We start from the raw sequence: 22,186 nt of genomic DNA, 5'->3' as shown, positions 1-22,186 counted from the left end.
TATCATGGTATATAATTTTGATATAAAACATTCTTAAGATTATCTCAAAATCCATTTTTATATCTAATTATAACATTTTAAATTTCAAAAATAGTTAAAATCCAATAGATCTATAAACATATGAAAATCTTGAAAATAGATGGTGTAGATAATATGTTGTAAAATGCACTATTTTTTAGAGTTAAAATCTTTTTTTTTTTAATATTCATGCATCTCGATGTCAAGACGATCAATCAAAGAATTTTTCAACATTAAAAATACCTTTTCCAATGTATTTTTGAAGTAGAGGTAAGGCTGTAACCGTATATAAACTTTTTCCAAAGGATAATGACACATTTTGATATGCAATTTTTAATAGTATCCCTCTCATAAGTCAAATGGCCAAAAATAAAAAATGCAGAAATATGAAATCCATGGCATCGTGTCCAGAAAATAGAAAATTTGATGGGTGAAGATCAAGAAAGCCCACAGGTGTTGGTACAACATATTCTTCATGCGTTCAAAGAAAAGAAAAACATGCTTCCCATCAATCCCCCATCATACCAGTCCATCCTTAGTTTGCGACTCCCCGATGTTGCTAGGTATATAATTATTTTGTTCAGCAGTCCAGTTTCCAGAAAAGTTCTGCGCCACATGCCAAAACACCACACAGGGTATTACCAAGAAAAAGAAACCTCTTCCAAGAAAGAATTCCGGATTCATGCACCATGTTTTGTCCAACAAATACATCGCAAAGAAACGCATTTTAAGGATACGGGACATGGCGACGCCTGACCTTAAAAATCATACTTTGTCCTCCCACTTTTTAATATCACACATAAAATATTGAAAAAGTTGACAGGGGAGGATGAGTTGAACAAGTTCCAAGATTCAAGCATCAACCGCTTCCTTGAGCCCTTGAAATGAATAACCTGCCCATGAAGCCAAATTATCAATAACAGATAACTCTTATCTCCACTTTCTATCAAAAAAGCAACTGAAGATGGTATTAAGTTAGCATCTGATGTAGACCAAGCAATGGTAGTGCAATAGGAAATAGACGCATGGATTATGTAAAAAATGTCAATGTCATGCAATGTTTGCCTATGAACATATTGTATGACAGGCTGTGTTTCATTTCATTCCTAGTCCTCTCCTATTTTGTCTGATCATGCAAATTGTTCCAAAATGCCACATCAAGAAATACAACCCATCACCCTTAACGCTGCAATTGATAGTTGTACTTTGTGCATACATTTGGTACCAACTCTAAAGGACATGAAACAAACAATTGTCCTTGGCATTTCTCCCACCACCTCTGCCATTTCACCTAGATTCTCTGCCTCTATTTTTCTCATTAACCTCGAAACAATAGAAAGACAAATCTAAGCACGATGGTAATTCATAGCCTACTGACAAGAATATATATGTATAATATTGTGAGCTATACAAGCTGAATTGTGCGCAGGAGCGTGTGCATTCACTCTGGCCATGCAAACTTACCAATCTAGTAACCACATAAACACACTACCGGAGGAAAAAGACAACAAAATGTCCCATGTTATCTAAACTTCCGGAAAAGTTGTGCAAAGGATAACTTAAATTCGAATAGAAAATACTAGACCACACACCTACGAGCAACCACAACGACATATAGAGCACTAGGTCCAACAAGATGAAAGAAGGAAATCGCAACAAGATATCAACCCCTTGTCGAACCTTCAGCCTAATGATGCAGACACATAGAGAAACTCAAGTAATTGCTCCCTAACCCCTAAAGGTTCGCACTTTATGCACGAAACAAAAACCTTTGTCTTCCTCTTTGGTCTTTCATTTGTTTTTGTGCTTTTCCATAAGCTAAGAGAGGGTATCAACATCGATTTATAGACCATCCTGAAAGTCCTTGACATTCCAGAAGAGGTCCCACCCTCAACTTCACAGAATTTCATTACTTCTACAATTGAAGGCTCAAAGGACTGCGTTCTTCCAATTTGTCAGTCGGCTATTATCCTTGGAAAGAGTAAAAACCTCCTCGATCCAAGCATACCTTGTAGAAACATCATCCATTAATCCTCATGCCAAAATTTTTTATTTTACTACATAAATAAATCCAGAAAGAGTAATAGAGGGAGTGTCTTTCTTGGTCTCTGGGACTTACTAAAGAATTTCTTTTTGTTTTCTGGCAAGGCATTTTTTTATTTCAAAATTTTTTTGATGCACCTTTCTCTCCCTTTCAGTAGAACCAGTCTAGGACTTCCAACACAATAAGGAAGCCATCCCACCTTTCTGATTCAGGCACCCGCAACTTGAACATTTAGAAGTGTAGCTCAAGTTGTAAGCTTCCTTCATTTAAACATCACAATAACTTTGATTCATCCCTGTGAAACTATATTTGAAATAACTGGCAAACAATAAAATTTGATTTAACAAGCCTCTTTAGATCAAACCAGAACAAAAGGACTCATGAAAGACAAACTTTGCTTGAGAAGTAATGCTATTATAGGATATTAACCTCACATGGTATGTATTTGGATGAAGTTTCTGAGCTCATTCACAGACTCAACCACAGCATTAGCAAGATATTGATCCCAAAACACCTGTGACCATGGTTGTTGGAGGGGGGAGTGGGATCAATTCAGGGAATGCCGAACCGCTATATGGTGGAAAGTTCCATGGGGTTAGGATCAACATCCGTATATTCAACAAGTTAAGAAGCTAGATCCTAGGATACCAGGGATCGGGATTGTACGATAATGCTATAGGGTGATTTTCTAAAGAACTTCAAAATTATTTTGCTGAACATGGAATTTTTGTTCCAAGCTTCTTGTGTGCATCCTTAACATAATGGGGTTGCCTGAAAGCAAAAATCAACACTTACTTGAAGTAGCCCATTCTCTGCTTATTAACATGCATGTTCCAAAGGTTTATTGGGAAGATGCCTCACTAACCGCATTGTATTTAATTAAAGGGTGTGGTTTCTATAAGGTTGCAACCTTAAACAATCCAATTAAGGTGCACCTTCCAATTTTATCATAACATGTAATTTTGGTGTAAAATATTCTTAGGATTATCAGAAAATCTATTCTTATACCTAATTATAAATTTTTAAACTTCAAAAATAGTTAAAATCAAGTAGATCTATAAATATATTAAAATCTTGAAAATGGACAATCTAAATAATATGTTGCAAGATGCACTATTTCTAAGACTCAATGTTTTTTGTTTTTTTTATTCATACATCTCTATGTCGAGATGATCAATTAGAAGGTTTTTCAACATAAAAACACCCTTTTCCGATGGATTGTTGAGGTGCATCTGTAATTCTACATTTTAAGGTTGCAACCTTATATAAACTCTTTCTTTAAATTAAATATATGCCGTCTTCAGTCTTAAATGGAAGAACACCCACCTCAGTTCTCTTTCCTGATGTTGCACTGTTCATTGATCGTACTCAAGTTGGTAGGTGTGTTTGCGTTGTTCATATGTTAGGTACTCGTATTGATAAACTAGATCCCCCCAGGCTGTCAAGAATCTCTCTCTCAGGTATTCATGCTTCCAGAAAGGTTAACGTTGTTATCATCCTAGCTTACAAAAGAAATTCGTTTGTACTGATGTCACCTTTTACAAAAATATTTCATACTGTTCAGAAGAGTCATGTGATTGACACAAATAATTTTTATCCTACTTCTGAAGAAGTCTCAAAGTCCTCGCCTTCTATGATTCCTCTTCATATTCCTGTTCATACTGCTTCTTCACCCCAGTTACCTGACTCCACTGAATCTAGTGCACCTATACATCATCATGTTTCTTAAGAACAGCCCATTAACCAGAAAAAAATGCAGGTTGGACATCCCCCACCAACTCAGCCGGCCTCTCAATCATCATCTTCGTCTGCTAATCTATTTCCTTCTTGTGATGATGATGTACCTATTTCCATCCGTAAAGGTATCAAGTCTTGCAGCCAATATCCAATTGCTAATTTTGTTACTTGTACAAATTTCTCTCCATCATATCAAACTTTTGATTTAGTCCTTTCATCTATTTTTGCTCCTATTTAGTCATGTGAGTGACAAATAATTTTTATCCTACTTCTGAAGAAATCTCAACATCCTCGCCTTCTATGATTCCTCTTCCTATTCCTGTTCATACTGCTGTTTCACCCCATTTACCTGACTCCACTGAATCTAGTGCACCTATACATTGTTAAGAACAGCCCATTAAACAGAAGAAAACTGCAGGTTGGACATCCCCCACCAACTCAGCTGGCCTCTCAATCATCATCTTCGTCTATTTGCTTCTTGTGATGATGATGTACCTATTGCCATCCATAAAGGTATTAAGTCTTCTACCTAATATCCAATTACTAATTTAGTAACTTGTACAAACTTCTCTCCATCATATCAAACTTTTAATTTAGCCCTTTCATCTATTTTTGTTCCTATGACCTACCAAAAAATGTGTTCTCATACTAAGTGGAAGAGAGAAATGGAAGAGGAATGATATATGGGAACTCACTGAGTTGCCAACCAGAAAAAGGAATGTTGAGTGTCGATGGCTTTTTGCAATAAAATATCAACCTGATGGCACTGTAGAAAAATTAACGGCCAGATTAGTAACCAAGGGATACACAAACATTTGCCATTGACTACTCCAAAACATTCGCTCTTGTTGCTAAACTTAATTCAGTTCAAGTGGTTATATATGTGGCTGCCAACAATGGATGATCGTTGTGGCAACTTGATGTCAAAAAAGCTTTCCCCTACGGTGATTTAATATATGGAGCAACAACCTCGGTTTGTTGCTCAGGGGGAGTTAAATAAAGTGTTTAAATTGAAGAAAGCCATTTTATGGCCTGAAACAGTCTCCACGTGCATGGTTGAAAAGTTCAGTGAAATTGTTATAGCATATGGATTTCGACATAGTCATGTATGATTTGACGCAGTCATATAGATCATTTAGTGTTTATTTGGAAACAAGACTCCAGAATAATTGTTTTAGTTGTTGATGTTGATGATATTGTTGTGATCGGCAATAATCAAGAAGGAATCAGTCATTTGAATAGACATCTAAAACAATATCTTCAGACTAAATATTTGGGCCAGCTAAGGTATTTTCTAGGAATCCAAGTAGCCAAATCAAAGTATGACATTAGTTCGTCTCAAAGAAAATATGTGACTAATTTGTTGCAAGAAACTGGAATTTTGGGTGCTAAACGTATGGATTCAAATATGAAATTATTGGCTAATCGGGGGGAGTTGTTTGAGGATCCAGGAAGGTAGAGTAGACTGGTCGCTGATTTATCTGACCAACACCAGGCCTGATATTGCTTTTACAGTAAGTGACTTGAGTCGATTTATGCATGCTCATGCTCTGAACATTCCTCACTGGGATGTTCGTAGAATTCTAAAGTATCTGAAAGGAGCCCCAAGTCGAGGTCTGAGTTACATGCCAAATAATCAGGTTACTCAGATGCTAATTGGGCCATTGACGGTTACTCATATGCTAATTGGGTTATTGGGTAGAATCACAATCAGATAGGCAGTCTACACGGGTTATTGTACATTTATTGGTGGAAACTTGGTAACATAGGACATGCCAATTCCATGGAAGCAGAGGCGCCGGCTCTTCTTGAGGGACGAAAACTTGTTTACCTCCACACGATAGTTTCCATTACCATTGAGGGAGATTCCAAGAAAGTCATTGCCTGAGCTTCAAACTCGTCCCCCCTCCTTAGGTCTTGGCTCATATTTTTGATGTGATAGATTACCTTCGCAGGGATATGCATGTCTTATGGATGCAAACATAGCAAGAAGCAAACCAGGAAGCGGACACCCTCGCTAAGGAAGCAGCGACTCAGGACTACCCTTAGCATCATTTGGATCGGCCTCTTTTTGTTGGTTGCATTGTTTCTTCCTCATTGTAACTTTTAAAAACATGGCTTTTTTATTCTCCCCCACCCCTTTTAGATAAGGGGTTTTCTGTACTTAGAGCTTCCGCCCAGTAGACAGCCAATACTTCTTCGTTCTTGTACTTCTTTATACTATTAATTAAAGGTTAACATTCTAAAAAAATAAAAAAATTGGTAACATGGAGAAGTAAGAAAAAAAATGTTGTGGCTAGATCTAGTGTCGAGGCTGAACATTGAGTAATAGCACACACTACATGTGAACTGATATGGCTGAAAACATTGATGTAGGAAATGAGCTTTACTATTGTTGAACCTATGAGAGTGTATTACAATAAGAAAGCTGCCACCCATATTGTTAATATTCCTGTGTTGCATGGACAAAGCATATTGAAGTAGACTATCATTTTATCTACAAGAAAGTTGCTCGTAAATAAGTGTCTACTCCATATGCGAAATCTAGGGGTTTTGGACCAAAGTGTCCTAATTATATTTGTATGGGCAGTTTTGTCCATTTTATAAATTTTAATAAAATATAAGGCTGAGAGGTGCACGAGCGTTGGTTGAATCTCAAGTCTTTCTATTTCCTCTCATGTTTCTCATATTTCTCTCCTCTCTTCTTTTTTTCTCTCCTCTCTGTGGGCTGCTTATGTATGAGGTGGTCGCCTAGGCCCCACCTTACGCTTTTTTATACATTGATAGAAGCCCCAAGGTTTAACTTGACCACGCATCACAGAAAGTATGAAAACACAGAATTTATTTATTTACAAAAATGTGGAGTAGAAGGGTACTTGGGCACATACATAGACAAAGTACAATGCTTGGATGAAAATAATGGAATAATGAAAGGTAGGAAATAATTTCAGTATAAGGGACATAAGCAGCCTCTGGCATCCACTATGACATGCTTAAAAGGAGTTTGGGATGGAAACTGCAAATAGAACCTTGAAACAACTCAAAGCTAGCCATAATGAATAAGGAATTGACATGCACGCTAACATTTAGTACCATGATGACTAAGTTGACATTGCTTTAAGGAGTTTCCATTGGCATGTAAAGTTTACAGAAAACGATACAGAGGGGTATTGTTGCATTCTTACACTGCTTATATGAGTTCCAAGGCTATAACCAATAAAAAACAAATATTATAAATCATAATTAAACCACTCAACATAGTTATGAATACGCCACAAGATCTTGTTTTTCAATTTCCTTTATTCAAATGCCAACAGAAACTAATTAAAACTCGATTAGTAAGCTGTCCACATTCATTTGCAGAGGTAACAGATATATTTAATTTAATTAAAACTGAGTTGTGAGATTTCAAGGTAAATTTGCAGCCACAAACCAGAAAGAAACAATTGACAGTATCAGGTCAAGACATGCCAACAAAAAGCTTCACATGGGATTCAAGTAGCATTCAAGAATCTGAACTAGAATGTGATATTTCTATGGTACTTTGAATAAAAGCTTTTACTACCTTAAATTCACATTCTTTGCATACCTTTACATCCAAAGGCATGCCATGAAACTGGCCTGCACCTTCTGGTGGCGTCCAATTGTAAACAGCACATGGTAAAAATAGCACCAATGCTCCATGAATTTCATCTACAAAGGCCTCGTGTCTAGAAAATCGTTTTGCATCAAATGACGGATGAGATTTTATAACCCAAGCAAGAGCTAGCTGATCTCCAAGCATGCGGGAAGCATTCCCGAATTTCAAAATATACACATTCAAGACTCGCTCTAGAAGAGCTTTTGCCCTACAGAAGAAACATACAAAATTAGGCATCAACCCCCTTTTTCATGTGTGAGCATGAGTTTCTTATCCAGCAGGCAGAAAAGAAAGCAGACACAAAACATCCAATGAATAGGCCACAAGGCTGTACAATTTATGCATCAAAAAGCATGGGAGCCTACTTTACATACTTTGAAATCCCATCAATTGTTCCCCTCACTGCAATAAACCCAGAATTCAAAGGTTGATTTTTATTATTGCGAAAAGTGACAGCCAGATCAAAATGAAGATACTTCTCAAAAATATGCCCGAGGTCATCCACCACTGCCACATCTGAATCAGTGAAAATGAAATGATTGGTATCATGCTGTCCATGCAGAATTCGTTTGAGCCTTGATTCCAAAAAAACCTGCAACATTATCTTTCAAATTCAATTCTGAAACCACACAAACCAACAGGTAAATGACATAAACATATTATCATGTTTTAAAAAAAAAGAGAATATATAAGACAAGATCAAGATTTAATAAAAATATCAGAATGCACAACAAACAGCAGAAACCATTATGCCCTGAATCAATAATTTGAGACTGAGGGTAGGCTAGTGCACTATTTTCATTAGAAAAAGTCTAAGGAGGTGTGTGCCTTTGGAGTAGGGACTGGAGTGAGAATGCAGATACACAGTTATCCAAAATACATAACTCAAGCTAGAAGGCAGCTGTTCCTCAAGTGTTGAATAAGAAACTCCATGCCTAGACCTGTTGGTATATGGTCTTCAAAGGCCTTAAAACAATGAAAATACTCATGACTACAGTGATACACTCCAGTAGGAGAGGCATGTTTTGTAATGCCCACTGACTCACCCAAGTTGGGCGGTCTAGGCTCGGGAATGGAGTCCAAAACCCCTTAGCCCTGGCCATAAGGCACAACAATGGAGGGTTTACCAGATTAGCCCTTGTTGAGGTTGAAGAGATGTCAAGCATGATTTTAGCTAGAGGTGATCGATCTCCTATGTATGGTTGGTGGCTTGTGACCGCAAGGGCCAAATCCGGAACATTACCACCGTAGGACATGTCCACATGATAACAGTGTTTCAAAAAGCACTAGGTGGCTCCTAGGTGGTCGGGGGGGTCCAGGCCGCCCAGCTCCCAGGCAGGCGCTCAGAACCGAAGCGGCCCAATAGAATTTTTTTTTTTTGGGTTTTCTCTCTCTAAAATAGCCTCTAATGGGTTTTAGCTTTCAAATAAACCTAAAACCCAAAATTTTGCCTTTTTAGTGCCCAAACGTACCCTCAAGGAGCCACAGTTCTGCCGTTAGGTGGGGTACAGGCCCTGAGCGACAGCCTAGGCGGATTCAAGCGGGCGTCCAGGAAAATCCACTTAGGCGGCCTCCCAGGCGTTGGGTGGTTCGCTTTTTTAAACAATGCATGATATCCATATCAATGGGAAGCGACCCATGAGGGTAGTGCGTGTGCATGTGCTAAAGAGAGGACCCTTGCATTATTTATAATAATGTGTACATATCCATGTGGGACATGATTTGTCCTTTGGGTAACCCATAATCCACACACTAGATTCACGTTCATGTTATTTTATTGGCTATCTTTGATGGATCAATCATGAGTTCTTTTGATTAATTGTGTATCACGGATTTTGTTGGGTTGGTTCGACAAGATAGTCAAAGGACCATGGGAACTAGCATAGATAGAGCCCAAATAGTGTGGGCCGTGGGACCCATTGAGCTCCATAGGCCCACATGCCCCCTTTCCTAATCCAACCAAACTAATTATTGTTGTATTATTGAATATTTTATTAAAATTAGTTTGGTGAATTTTTTAAAGCATGGAAAAGATCTTCTAGAAGGCCTAGGAGTTCTCAAAAGCTCTTAGAAGAGTTCTAAGATAAAATAAAAAAAAATTTGGATGAGAAACATTCATATTTTGATAAAGAAAATAATGGGTCAAGGAAACTAAAGGTTAAGGATTCTAAATTATTACCTATTATTACGATGGCTGATTTAAGCAATGGAGGGCTAAGATTAAAAGCCTCTCTTTAGATTTGATCCAATGCAGTGCCCATCTGTAGGAATTTTATGTGACAAGCAGGCAGTGATTTGTCTGGCCAAAGAGCCTCACTTTCACAAGAAACCATGGCACATTAAGGTAGAGACTACTACCACATTCGCAACGAGATTTGAGCAAGAGAGATAGAGGTTGCTTATCTCCCGACAGAGGCCATGTTAACAAATCCTTTGACAAAAAGATTGGTGGCAAATGTATCTGCCAAGCATGTACAAGGGATGGGCTTGAGAGAGATTGAGAAGGAGTGCTTGTATGGCCTCCAAATGCGAAGTGGGAGATGTTGAGGTTTTGTAGCCTTTAAAGGCCGTGAGAGCATGAATTATAATGGATTATACACTCCAATGGACATCTATGTCTTAGTTGACTGACCCAGGGTTAGACGGTGTATGGCCCTGGTAATGCTCAAAACTCTTACCCTTGGACATATGGCACCACTGAAAAGAGTTTTAAGAGAGTCATCCTTTGTTGAGGTCAGAGAGATACCAAGGGATGGTTTAAAAGCCAGGAGAACTTTGTGGTCTCCTATGTACAGATGTTGGCTTGTGAGAACGAGGGTTAAATCCTCAATAAAATTTCGCATAGCATGTATAAATGACCGCCGCATTATCGGGAAGCAACCTTGAAAAGGGATGTATACATGTGCACAGAGATAGTCCTCCTTATGTTATAGTGATATGTGCATATGACTTGCTCTTAAGGGGGTGAAACTGTAATCCACATTCCTATTAGCCAGCTTTTACAAGCTAATCATAAGCTCGTGCATGAGATTGTGGGTTATGGGTCTCTTTGGGTTGGTTTGAGATGATAGTCAAGGATAACAGTTACAGGGCTGAGTAGAGTGTCATGAACGTTACTTATGATGACCCATTGGTACCAATCCACTTATAGATATTTATTTTTTCAAAGACAAATGCTTCCGTGAATTTTAGAAATTTTCAGATTTTAAGCATTAATTTCAGAGTTCAATGCTCATTTTTTAAATTCAGGTAGAGAGGACAGGCACATGTTGGGCCCTTGGATCCAGCCCCACATGTGCGCCACACCACATGGGTGGTGCGTGGAACCCATGGAGCCCACATCTCACTCATGGGAGTGGCACGTTCCCTCCTTTCTTCTTTCGTTTTGTCTTAATTCTTAAAAGTGTTTCTTTTTGTTAGTTAAGGAAATATTTCGAAAAAAAGATTGTCCTTATTTTGTAGGAGTCAAATTTTTCTTTTTGAAAGATTGTTTACCATATCATTATCTTACGAATTCCTACAATCTTAATAGATATGGGAGTTGCAAAAGATTAGGGTTAGATTGTTCTTATCCTAGTATGACTAGAAGTGGATATGGGTCAAATATTCAAGGGATAAGATTCTTATAATTCGTCCTTAAATCATGATAGTTGACTCATGGAATGGATGGCTCAGATTTAATTGTCTCTCACCTTACAAATAATTGGTCATGTAAGTCACAGTTTTGGATAGGCATGCCTACGGCCCTTGAGGCCTATTTAAGAAAGGCCCACCCCCTCATTCTACACATTACTCCCGCCTTTCTCTTTCTCTTCCCTCTCTCTCCACACCCCACTCTCTCGCTCCTCTCTTGTCCTCCCTTCTTTCTCTAGGTGGCACACCACCCCTTTAAGTCTCCAGGGGTGGGTCGCACCACACTATAAAAGTGAGCGATAGGGAGCGCGTACGGCCTTAAGCTAGAATTAGAGGAGGTATCACATAGTAGCATGCCCTAAAGGTTCATAAAGGGGTCCATGTAACCGTAATTGCATTATGTTTTCATAGAAACATGTTTGTAAGGCATTGCCTAAGGAAGCTTCACAGCTCAGATAATTCAGAAGTCCAATAGGATTAGAGTGTGCCATAGGTCAGGAAATCAGGCGTGGGGTGTAAAACCTATTGGGGTACACAAGGGGAATTGGAGTAAGTCATCCCAGTCGTTTGTTTCTATTTTTTAGTCATCTTCACATATTTATTTGAATTTCCAGGAACATTATTTGTACTAAAATTGCTAGTGGAGGCATGTTTTTTATTCTTTGATAGTGTATATTCTATTTGACAAAAAGAAAAGACCCAAAGCTGTATTTAGTTCTTATTTATAGATGTGTATTTTGGCACTCATAAGTGGAGTTCATACATTCATAAACTAAAAAGAAATTTTTATTTTACTGCATTGAATTTCACATATTTTACTGCCATAGTCAAGAGATTTTTTATTTTATTTGTTTGAGTCAAGAAAGATGCCAGACAGAGGTTTTATGGCTGAATTCATTAAATTGTAAAAATTTAATAAGAAGAATTATACAAGTTGGGAAAAAGAAATTTGGTTATGTATTATTCGAAGAAAGACCCAGCGGGATGCAGAACCCTGCACCCACACCACAAGGAAATGTTTATAAAAGACAATCCATAAGGGATGCTTATGCTTAGTGGGAGCGAAACATACCCTGGCTAAGCATTTCCTCCTTATGCCCATGGATGATACTCCTGCCCTCGAGTATGAGATACTGAAGACTGCAAAAGGATGAAAGAGGGAGCAAAGATGACTTAGCATATTCAAACTTTTAAAGCCCAGATTCAAGAACTGGAGGCTTACCCAAATAAAGCCTGATGAAAAACATGCAAGTTTGCCACATGCTGCATTCCATGCCAAGCTCCTGGAAAGCCTTCGTCTCAGCCCTCACGGCATAAGGGAGCTTGTCGAAGCTAGACAAGATCATCATCAAGCCCAAAGCCAAGGAAGAAAGAAGAATGACTCGTGATACAGCTGGGAAAGAATATGTGAACCCGGTAAATCTGAAACTCAACTCTGGTTCATTAAAGAAAAAGAAGGGGAAGCAAGAATAAGAATAAGAACAATGAGAATCAAAAGAGGGAAGATGGGCCTAAGAAAAAGAATGATTTGAAAAATACCCAGTGCTATAACTGCAAGAAGTTTGGGCACATAGCAAAATACTGCATAGCACCCAAGAATGTGAATCCCAAAGGCAATAAGGAGCATGCTTGTGTGGTCCTTGAGACCATGCTAGCTGACCCTAAGGAAGTGTCATGGTGTTTTGACTCAGGGTCCACTGCCCATGTGTCTAATACCTAGGACGGCTTCAGAAAACTGAGATTATTGGTGATTACGTCCTTCAGATGGACAATAGGAAGAGCATGGTCCTAAAGTACGCATGAGAAATAGTTTGGTTTCGGTATATGGACTGGGTAAGGAGGGACATCCCACCATTTTTACCGGCAATAAGGTGGAGGTAAATTTGGGAAAAATCGGTTATGAATGGTTTTCTTGTAGAGTGTTTCTTTTCAGTTGCAATAAAGAACTTCATTTCTTATGTCCATGATGATGTATTCATAGGGTGTATGAGATTGGGGCTATAAAAAATAAGAGAATTGAAAGATTAAAGAGAGAAGGACCATTGAAAAATCAAAAACCTAAATAGAGACTTGACCAGATTTTGTGAATTACGTTTTCAACGAAAGCTAGTTAAGAAATCCTTTGCGAAAGCTCAGAGAGCTACTAGCATTTTAAGAGTTTTCCATAGCGATATTTGTGGACCTATGAATGTGGCCCCTAAGGGCCGCAAGAGGTACTTTATCACTTTCATTATCCACTCCCATGTTAGCTATGCATTATGGCAAAAGTCAAAAGCCCTAGACCGTTTTAAAAAATACAAAGCCGAGGTAGAAACCCAAACAAACCATAAAATTAAAGTACTTAGATCAGGTAGGGTTGGAAAATACAACTCATGAATATCTAAAGAGTTTTGTACTAAGCATGGTATCATTAACCAATATAATATGTCGCACAATCCACAACAAAATAGCATAACCGAGAGGCAGAATAGGACCATGGCGGAATTGGTGAGAAGAATGATGAAGCACATTAAGCTCTCTCTCTCAACAGTTGTCCCAATAACTCATGAGATTTTAACTGGTCATGTTCCATCCCTTGACCACCTAAGAGTGCAGGGATGATCTGCCTATGTCTTAATACCACCATTAAAATAAGACGAAAACTAATACCAAAGACCATTAAGTGCATCTTTATAGGATACTCACCACATGGTCAGGGATACCGGTTTTACAACCCTGACATAGGGGCTGTCCTAAAAAGTAGGGATGCCCATTTCCTTGAGGATGAGTTCCTTGAGGGATGTGCCACTCAAAAGCAAGTTGATTTCTATGATAAAATGAGCAACATTATGATAAAATGAGCAACATGAGTCAGACCTAGGATCTTGAACCGCTTTGTCCTATGAGAAATAACCAAATTAGGGGAAGACCTGAATTCTTCACCTTCCTAGGAGAATATTCTAAGAAAATTGAAGAGGAATCCTTGGATGAACTTTGTTGCTATCAAAAAGCTATTTCTTGTCCAGAAAAGGCTCAATGGGAAGAATCCATGCTTGATGAACTTAACTCTATCAAACAAATGAACAGGCCTCCTGATAGAAAACCCGTAGGCAGCAAGAGAATCTTTAAGAAGAAATTGAACTTGGATGGGAAATTAGAAAAGCACAAAGCTAGATTAGTAGCTAAGGGGTTTACCCAGAAAGATGTCATGACCCTAGCTGCGTGCACGTGTGCTAAGCAAGGGCAAGGCCAACAAACCTCCCTTGACATGCCATTCGACCAGCCAGACACGCCACTTGACCCTCCTGCTAGCCTCACGCACCATCCAACAAGCCTCACTCACCAGCATGGTGCACCAATGAGCCTCATGTGTGAACAACATGCATTTATGCCACTCTACTGCACACAGAGTCAAATCACAAATAGCCAATTTATTATGTATACACCTCTTATTGAGAGGATAGTGCGAGCCTTGGGTCGACCAGTGGGACGAGGTGAACAAGGGAAGTGCGTATCAAGGTGCATGGGCGCCTGAGCCTGTGCACCACATTGATGGCACAACTCCACCATGGGCTGAGCAATGCACCAAGGCACTTGGGTTGTGCAAGCACCAAGCCCAAATTCAAATATGAACTGACCATTAGATGCTTCTACGTGGGTGACCTGGGTTGGGAAGGCGCCAAGCCCGAATTCGAATTTGAACTGACCATGAGATGCTTTGACGTGGTTGCAACAACCATGACGTGGGCCGCTATAATGCGCATGGCTTGAGGGTCACAGCTTACCAAGTAAGGAGTATGCTGAACTTGACCCTTAGTAGCCTGGCTGAGATTCAAGGACACACGGTGTTAAGTGAAACTTTTATTGACTAGTATTGACAAGTAAATAATGCGCTCCTGCATGAGATTATGGGTTATGGGTTTCATTGGCTCAGTTTGAGAATATAGTTGAAGAACACGGTTACTGGGTCAGATCGAGTACTCTGACAGTCACTTATCCTGACAGTTTTTCTCAGCAATAAATGCTTCTATGAATTTTAGAATTTTTTAAATTTTTAAAATTAATTTCAGCGATAATAACCCTTAAAGGGAATTTCTAAAAGTTTGTAGAGTGGAGGGGCACGTGTGGGGCCCTTGGATCTAGCGCCACATGTGTGCCACACCACATAGATGGGGCTTAGAGCCCATGGGGGCCACACCTCACTCATGGGGGTTTTAATTCTTCAAAAGTGCTCTTTTTTTAGGGGGGAGGAAGGGGTTCGTTGAGGAAAATCTTTATGTCGTTACTTTGGACTTAGTACTTTTTTGAAAGATTTGTTACCATGCCTTTTATCTTTTTGAATTCCTACAATCTTAAGAGATATGGGAGTTTTAGAAGATCAGGTTCAGATTGGTCTTAATCCTAGTTTGACTAGTAATAGATATGGGTCAAAGATTCAAGGGGCTAAGGTTCCAACAATTCCTCCCTAAATCATGATGACTGATTCATGGGATAGATGGCCTAGATTTAACCCCCTCTCGCCTCAGATTTCTTAAAATCCTATTGGTCATGATGAATCACAATTTTGGAGAGACATGCCTGCGGCCCTTGAGGCCTATATAAGAAGGGGAACCCCCTCATTTTACAAACATTATTTTCTAGCCTCTATCTCCTCCATGCTCCTCTCTCTCTCTCTCTCTCTCTCTCTCTCTCTCTCTCTCTCTCTCTCGCTCTCTCTCTCTCTCTCTCTCTCTTGCTCTTTTATCCCTCTAGGTGGCATGCCACCCCCTTAAGGCTCAAGGGGTGGGATGCACCACCTATAAAGTGAAAAATAAGGGGCACGCCCAGCCCTAGGTTCGGATTAGGGTAGGTGTCACATATTGGCATACCTCAAAGATTCATAATTGGATCCATGAAACCCCAATTGTGTATTGCTCTCATTAAAACCCTAGTTTGTTAGGTATTAAAGAAGGAAGCTTCCTAGTGTAGGAAATTCAACAATGCCAACCAGATCAGAGTGCACCATCGGTCATGAAATTGGGTGTGGAGTGTACTAAGTCCTATAGGGGTGACTCTAGGCGAATTTGAGTAAAGTCTTCTTAGTTGTTTACTTTTATTTTTAAGCCATCTTCGCATATTTATTTGAACTTCTACGAAGATAGGTAGTGGAAGCTTGTTTTTTCATTCCTAGAACGTGCCTATCCCATTTGGCAGTAAAAGCAAAAATTATAGGCTGTATTTAGGCTTCTACTTCTTATTTACAGCAGTGTATTGTAGCACTTGTAAGTGGAATTCAGATTCATTAATAAAAGAAAGAGAGAAATATTTTTTATTTTATTGCATTGAATTCCACATAGACACTTCTTTCATTAGACACTTCCCTATCATCGTGATGACTTAGTTAGGGAACGGAGGGCTAAGATTAAAAGCCTCTCTTCAGTCTACATATCACCTTCAATCCACAGTCCAGACTGATTTCCAAATAAGATAGCAAACACTAGCCCTGAGACTACTACAAATTGAGGGTCCTACCCCCTCTTTATATCAACAAAGTCCAAAGCTCTCTTTCTCTCTCTCTCTCTCTCTCTCTCTCTCTCTCTCTCTCTCTCTAAAGCCCTAGGGTGGCACCCACCACTTGAATGCCAAAGAGGGTGGTAAGCCCCACATAGGGAACCCGAGGTTGGGTTGCCTGGCACTAAAAGTAAACCGTATTGTCTTATGCTCTGTAGCCCAAAAACTAGATCCAGGTTTGCCATAAGAGTTTACCATTTTAAGGGGATTCAGCAGGGATCGATATGAGTACGCCATCAAGCTTAGTGATCCGAAGTGAAGTGTATGAAAGTCCTTTGGACGTGATTCTGAGGCATCTTGCTTCCAGTAATAAGGCTTCCCAAGTTCTTAATTTAAGTTCGTTTTTCGTAATTCATCTTTCTTTTATGAACAGAAGTTTATGTTATGTTTATGGCAACAAGAATGGATTCTTAGGTTATAGCAGGGTTTTATTTTATTATTTTTTAGTTGTGAGTGCCTTATATAAGTACACTTGTCAATATTAATAAAATCAATTTTTTTAATATACACAGCACGCTTGTTCTACATTTCCACCTTTCATTGGTATCCTTACTGCCATATTTCTTTCATTTTTTTTTGTATTTGTTGGGTTTTGATTCAGGAATATGGGAGCTATAGGTTTTGTTGAATTTGTTGGGTTCAGTCAAGATTGTGGGAGCCATAGGTTTCATGGTTGAGCTATACGCATCCATAAGGTTTGTTAGCTTGGTTCATACACCTAAAAGCACTCTGCAAGTTCACAGTCTTTATTCAGTTTTGCAATACTGTAACAAACATATGAATGAGGTGTTTCCTTGGACAAACCATACTTTTCTTCTATGACTTTGACTGTTGTATCACCCAAGAAAATTTTAATGGGAGATCATGTATGAATTGATACTTGAGAGTTATTGGCTCATCATTGTGATGTGTCAATTCTGATTTCGTAGAATCAAGGAACTGTGCACTTGTTTGTGTGGTATATGTTTACGACAAATCAGTAAGAACTTTAAAGGAAACTTTCTTTTTCTTCATTCTCTTCGAGCTTAGTTTCAAATAAAAAACATTTGGAAGAAATTCCTTGTGGATTAAGAGAAATAGCTATTTTATTGAAGGGTGCTCATCCTTCAAGGTGGTTGGATGTCCAAGGCGGAACTTTCCAAGGGCAAATTCAGCAACAACCAGTGAAAGTATTGCCCCAGTTACTCAAGGGCAATAAGATACCATCCCTTTTGAACCTCAAGGAGAGTTGGTGACTATTTCTCAAAAGAGAGCTCCTGGATCTCAAGCAGCAAGCTTCCATAGTTCCATTTGAGACCCTTCTTCCTCCTCTAAGTCTTCACATTGCACAATCAGGTATATCTACATCAGCACATCATATTACCTCTTAAGCTGTTTGGATTATTGACTCTAGAGCAACTAAACATATAACTGGTATGGCTGATTTTTTCTCCTGTTATATTTCTTGTTCTGCAGTATAACCTTTTTCCCTTCTCATTGTGTATTCCAAGACTTAATTGACGGGGAAGACATTTGGGAATGGTCATGAAAATAGAGGGTTGTACTTTTTGGAGACTCCTGATCATGCCTTGACTACAACAGCTACATCTTCAAATGCTAATAACCACATTTAAGAGAGAAATAAAAATTGTGTACGAAATTAAACGAAGAAAGAACAAAACGCACGAATAAAAGTATTTCGACACGGGTCCATAATCACAAGAGAAGAAAGAACACCCACAAAGGGGCCTCTCTCTTCCCCTCAAGAAAATTTCAATCTCCATTACAATATGTGTGCCTCCTTATATACATTTAAATTTTTCTTTTGAAGGCTCCCTACAAATAAAATGTCCTTATCCAAAATAAGGAAAGGACTTATCCAAGCCTCACAATCTCACATCCCACCTCCTCATTGTAAAAAGATAACTTCCTCCTAATAATTCCCTAGTAAAAACCAAAAGTGATAACTAACTAAACTAAATCTATTTTAGATTCTTTCCAAAATCTTTCTAAAATAAATCTTTCTTTTAAAAAGATTTTCTTACTAAAAAGAAACCTCTGTTCCTACCCACGTTAATCTTAGGAAGCAAACACTATAATGTGATATAAATATTTGCTCCAAGATTTACTACGATATACTCTAAAACCTTTTTTTTTTTTTTTTTTGAACCGTTAACCTTGTATTACTGAGCCAACAATGGTTACAAAAATGGGAGCCATATACAAAAAGAGCCCCCACAGGGGTAGCTCTTGGTAAAAAATACATCAATGAGCCATATACAAAAAGGGGCTTATAAAAGTCACCCGTTTACAATGATTTACAGTGGGTTACTAAAAAATAAAACAAAACACCAAGGAGGACGCTTTCGAAGCTACTAAGTGTGCGTGTGGTCCGTGACAAAAAAGGAGTGGGACCTGGCATTATCATCCTCTTGGATTCTAGCTCCCTCATGTGCCATGAGATCTGCGAACTCGTTGGACGTCCTCCAGATATGCCTCCAGGAGACGTCCATATCCCTAGAAATGTGAAAGATTTCACCAAAAATGGTGGTAAGTTGCCCGGGGGGGGAGGGGGGGGGGATCTTCCCACTTGCCCAAGAGATTAAATTTTGGGAGTCTCCTTCCACAATGAGGTGTGGTCCCCAAGAATGGTTGAACTATTTCAGCCCCAGTAACAAAGCCATAGCCTCTGCTTATTGGGAATCACCACTACCGAGGTCTTCGGAGTATGTTAAGAGGACTTCCGATGGTAGTCTCTAAACACTCCTCCAGCGCCAGCCGGGCCAAGATTCCCAATTGGACAACCATCAAAGTTTAACTAAATGCAGCCAACAGGTGGGGGCTGCCAGTTGTTATGTCAACTTGCCTTTCTCGGTTGGTGGTAAAGAATATTCTTCCATTGACTATGGAAGAAGTTCTTTGGAAGGCTCGCGAATGTCTGGTGATAAGCCCAAAAGGAGACCAAGGTAGTGATCCTTTGAAAGAGATCTGGGGTTGGTAGTTTGATACCTTGAAAGACTCTATTATTCCTTTGAACCCATATGATCCATATGGTAGCCGCTACAATAGCTTTCCAAAGAATTTTCCCAACTTTCGCCCATTGAGAGTCCAGGTTGTAAGAGATAAGGGCTCTAACAGAGGATGGTGTGACCCATTGGATACCAAATGGTTGGTACTACCATACCTTGAAAGACTCTATTATTCATGTGCGACGTGGCAAAGAAGGAAAAGGTGAGGGTTAGATTCCTCCTCAGAAAGACATAAGGCACCTAAAACCTTAACCACCTATTAAAATATAGATTGACTTTATCAAACTAAAGATTGGCTTGCCCAAAAATAAAATACGGATACCTCTTTAAAATATATAAATTTTCTCAAAAAAACCCCTACTAATCCTATTTCTCAAAATTGATCCTCATAAATAAAAATAAAAAGTCTACCCAATCTTAAAAAATAAAATTAAAAGTTGTAGCCACAAGATTTTCATCTGCGTCATTCTCCCCTGGTTGGACTCGTCCTCGCGTTTTTAAAATGCACTAAGATAAGATTTGTAGTTGGTCATGCCACCTTCTTCAACTTGAATATTGAAAAAACGATCCTGCGACTTGTAGGTTACTGCATTGATCAAGACACAACAATGGTGCACCGAAATTGTGAAACCCTCGAGGAAAGGATCACTGTATGTTGATTTTTTAGCCACATCGACTTGCTAAAATTGCTCAAACATCACGTTAGGACACATCACGTATGCCTTTGTTTCTTTGTTATACATCTCCAAAGGCTTGATCTCCTCTGGGTTCAAGTCAATATCTTGATTCTCCACCTATCCAATGATAAGAAAAGTAGATATCTTTCCTATCTCAAGGATAGCTTCTTTCCTTTCATCTTGTTCTTCATCAAAAATAGGAAATTCATCAAAGATGTGCTAACTTATGACATCCAAGAGTGATGATTGAAATTGAAGATAAAAAACTACACCTCCATCTTCAACTAGTTCTTCATCAAACTTAGGTAAATCAATCTCCAGACCATAAGGAAATAGATTATTCTCCTAACCATGAGGCTCCCAACATAGAATGTTGTCATGGAACGGGTTCTCGAAAATAGCATCCGACTCACTACCGTTATCATAATGTGTCCAAGCTAGTTTTTGTGCCAAGCACAAGGTCAGCTCTTCTACTTGCCTTCTCAAAATTTTGATATCAAGTTCTTGGAGATCTCGAAAGTCTCGCTCTCGCTAGATGTGTTGAGTCTCGATGCACGGCCATAAACCATGCCCACGAGCCATGATGCCAATCGACAAATACCATAATCCACAAGAATCGACTACGCTCGGATACCACCTAACGCAATATAAAATTTACTTGCAAACAACACCAGCAAAAATAACTGCGTTTAAGAGAGAAAAAATCGTGAACGAAATCATAAGAAAAAGAACAAAACGTACAGATACGAGTATTCTGACACGGGCCCATAAGCACAAGAGAGGAAAACACACCTACAAAAAGGCCTCACTCTCTCCAAAGAAAACAATTTCCTTATTAATCAAACTTCAATCTCCATCACAATATGCGTGCCTCCTCCTTTCATACATTTAAACTTTGCTTTTGAAAGATCCCTACAATATCCAATATAAGGAAAGGAATTATCCAAGCATCACAATCTCACATCCCACCTCTCCTCATAGTAAAAAGATAACTTCCTCCTAATAATTCCCTATTAAAAACAAAAAGTGATAACTAACTAAACTAAATCTATTTTAGATTCTTTCCAAAGTCTTTCTAAAATAAATCTTTATGTTCATAAAGATTTGCTTACTAAAAGGAAACCTCTTTTCCTACCCATGTTAATCTTAGGAAGCAAACTCAAGAATGTGATCTAAAGATTTGCTCCAAGATTTACTACAATATACTCTAAAACCTAACCACCTATTAAAATATAGATTGACTTTATCAAACAAAAGATTGTCTTGCCCAAAAATAAAATACAGACACCTCTTTAAAATATATAACTTTTATCAAAAAAATCCCTACTAATCCTATTTCTAAAAATTTATCCTAATAAATAAAAATAAAAAGTCTACCCAGTCTTAAAAATAAAAATAAAATTGAAATTTGTAGCCACCAGATTTTCATCTGCATCAGTTCTTTAGTTCCTAAATTGTTTGAGACTTCAAACCCTATTTGAATCTCTCTAACATGATAATAAGATCTCTCACTCTAACACGCCATAAGATCTCTTTGGCGCTCACGCCATATTTTTTTCTCACACGCTAAAAATAAAAAAAGGGCCTCTCTCCCTCACGCCAACATCTCTCTCTCTCTCCCATTTTTTCTCTCACACAATCCTCTCTCCTTATATTATGTGTGTGTTGTCACTCAAAGAAAATAAGAGACGAAAGATGGGATATGAAACGCTAAGTGGGGCGTTTGGTGATTTTTTAATGTAAAAAAAGGTACATGCAGCCAAAGAGAAATCAATACTTGAGTTCAACCCAAATTTGTTCCTCTAGAGCTTCTACAAGCCCTAGTAGAGTTTTTAAACTAGCCAAAACCCTAAAATAAAAGGTATTGCCAGTAAAGCTTCCCTATCTCAAAAATTTCAGC

The 22,186-nt window shown here is 38.7% G+C and overlaps 1 protein-coding gene across 28 annotated transcripts in view; it reads right to left on the bottom strand.

Moving 5' to 3' along the window:
- Window positions 1-312: 312 nt before the first annotated feature.
- Window positions 313-22,186, bottom strand: part of LOC18426846 (uncharacterized) — a 36,084-nt gene continuing 14,210 nt past the window's right edge. For 12 of the 28 annotated variants that reach the window (XM_088854224.1, XM_006833484.4, XM_088854209.1 and 9 more), the window contains 3 exons: window positions 7,814-8,031; window positions 7,389-7,647; window positions 313-911 (listed from right to left, as the gene is read on the bottom strand). In XM_088854224.1, the coding sequence (XP_088710350.1) occupies window positions 777-911; window positions 7,389-7,647; window positions 7,814-8,031 (612 nt within the window). In that variant the 3' untranslated portion in view covers window positions 313-776. Of the gene's footprint in view, window positions 912-7,388; window positions 7,648-7,813; window positions 8,059-12,144; window positions 12,213-12,294; window positions 12,508-22,186 lie in introns of all 28 variants that reach the window. The other 16 variants (XM_088854212.1, XM_088854215.1, XM_088854216.1 and 13 more) reach the window with 5 other exon arrangements.

This window comes from Amborella trichopoda, chromosome 12, assembly GCF_054954075.1.
Source record: "Amborella trichopoda isolate Santa Cruz 75 chromosome 12, AtrichopodaSantaCruz75HAP2 v2.0, whole genome shotgun sequence".
Taxonomy (NCBI): domain Eukaryota; kingdom Viridiplantae; phylum Streptophyta; class Magnoliopsida; order Amborellales; family Amborellaceae; genus Amborella; species Amborella trichopoda.
Note: the sequence above shows the minus strand (reverse complement) of the source record. Positions and strands in the feature narration are given on the sequence as shown.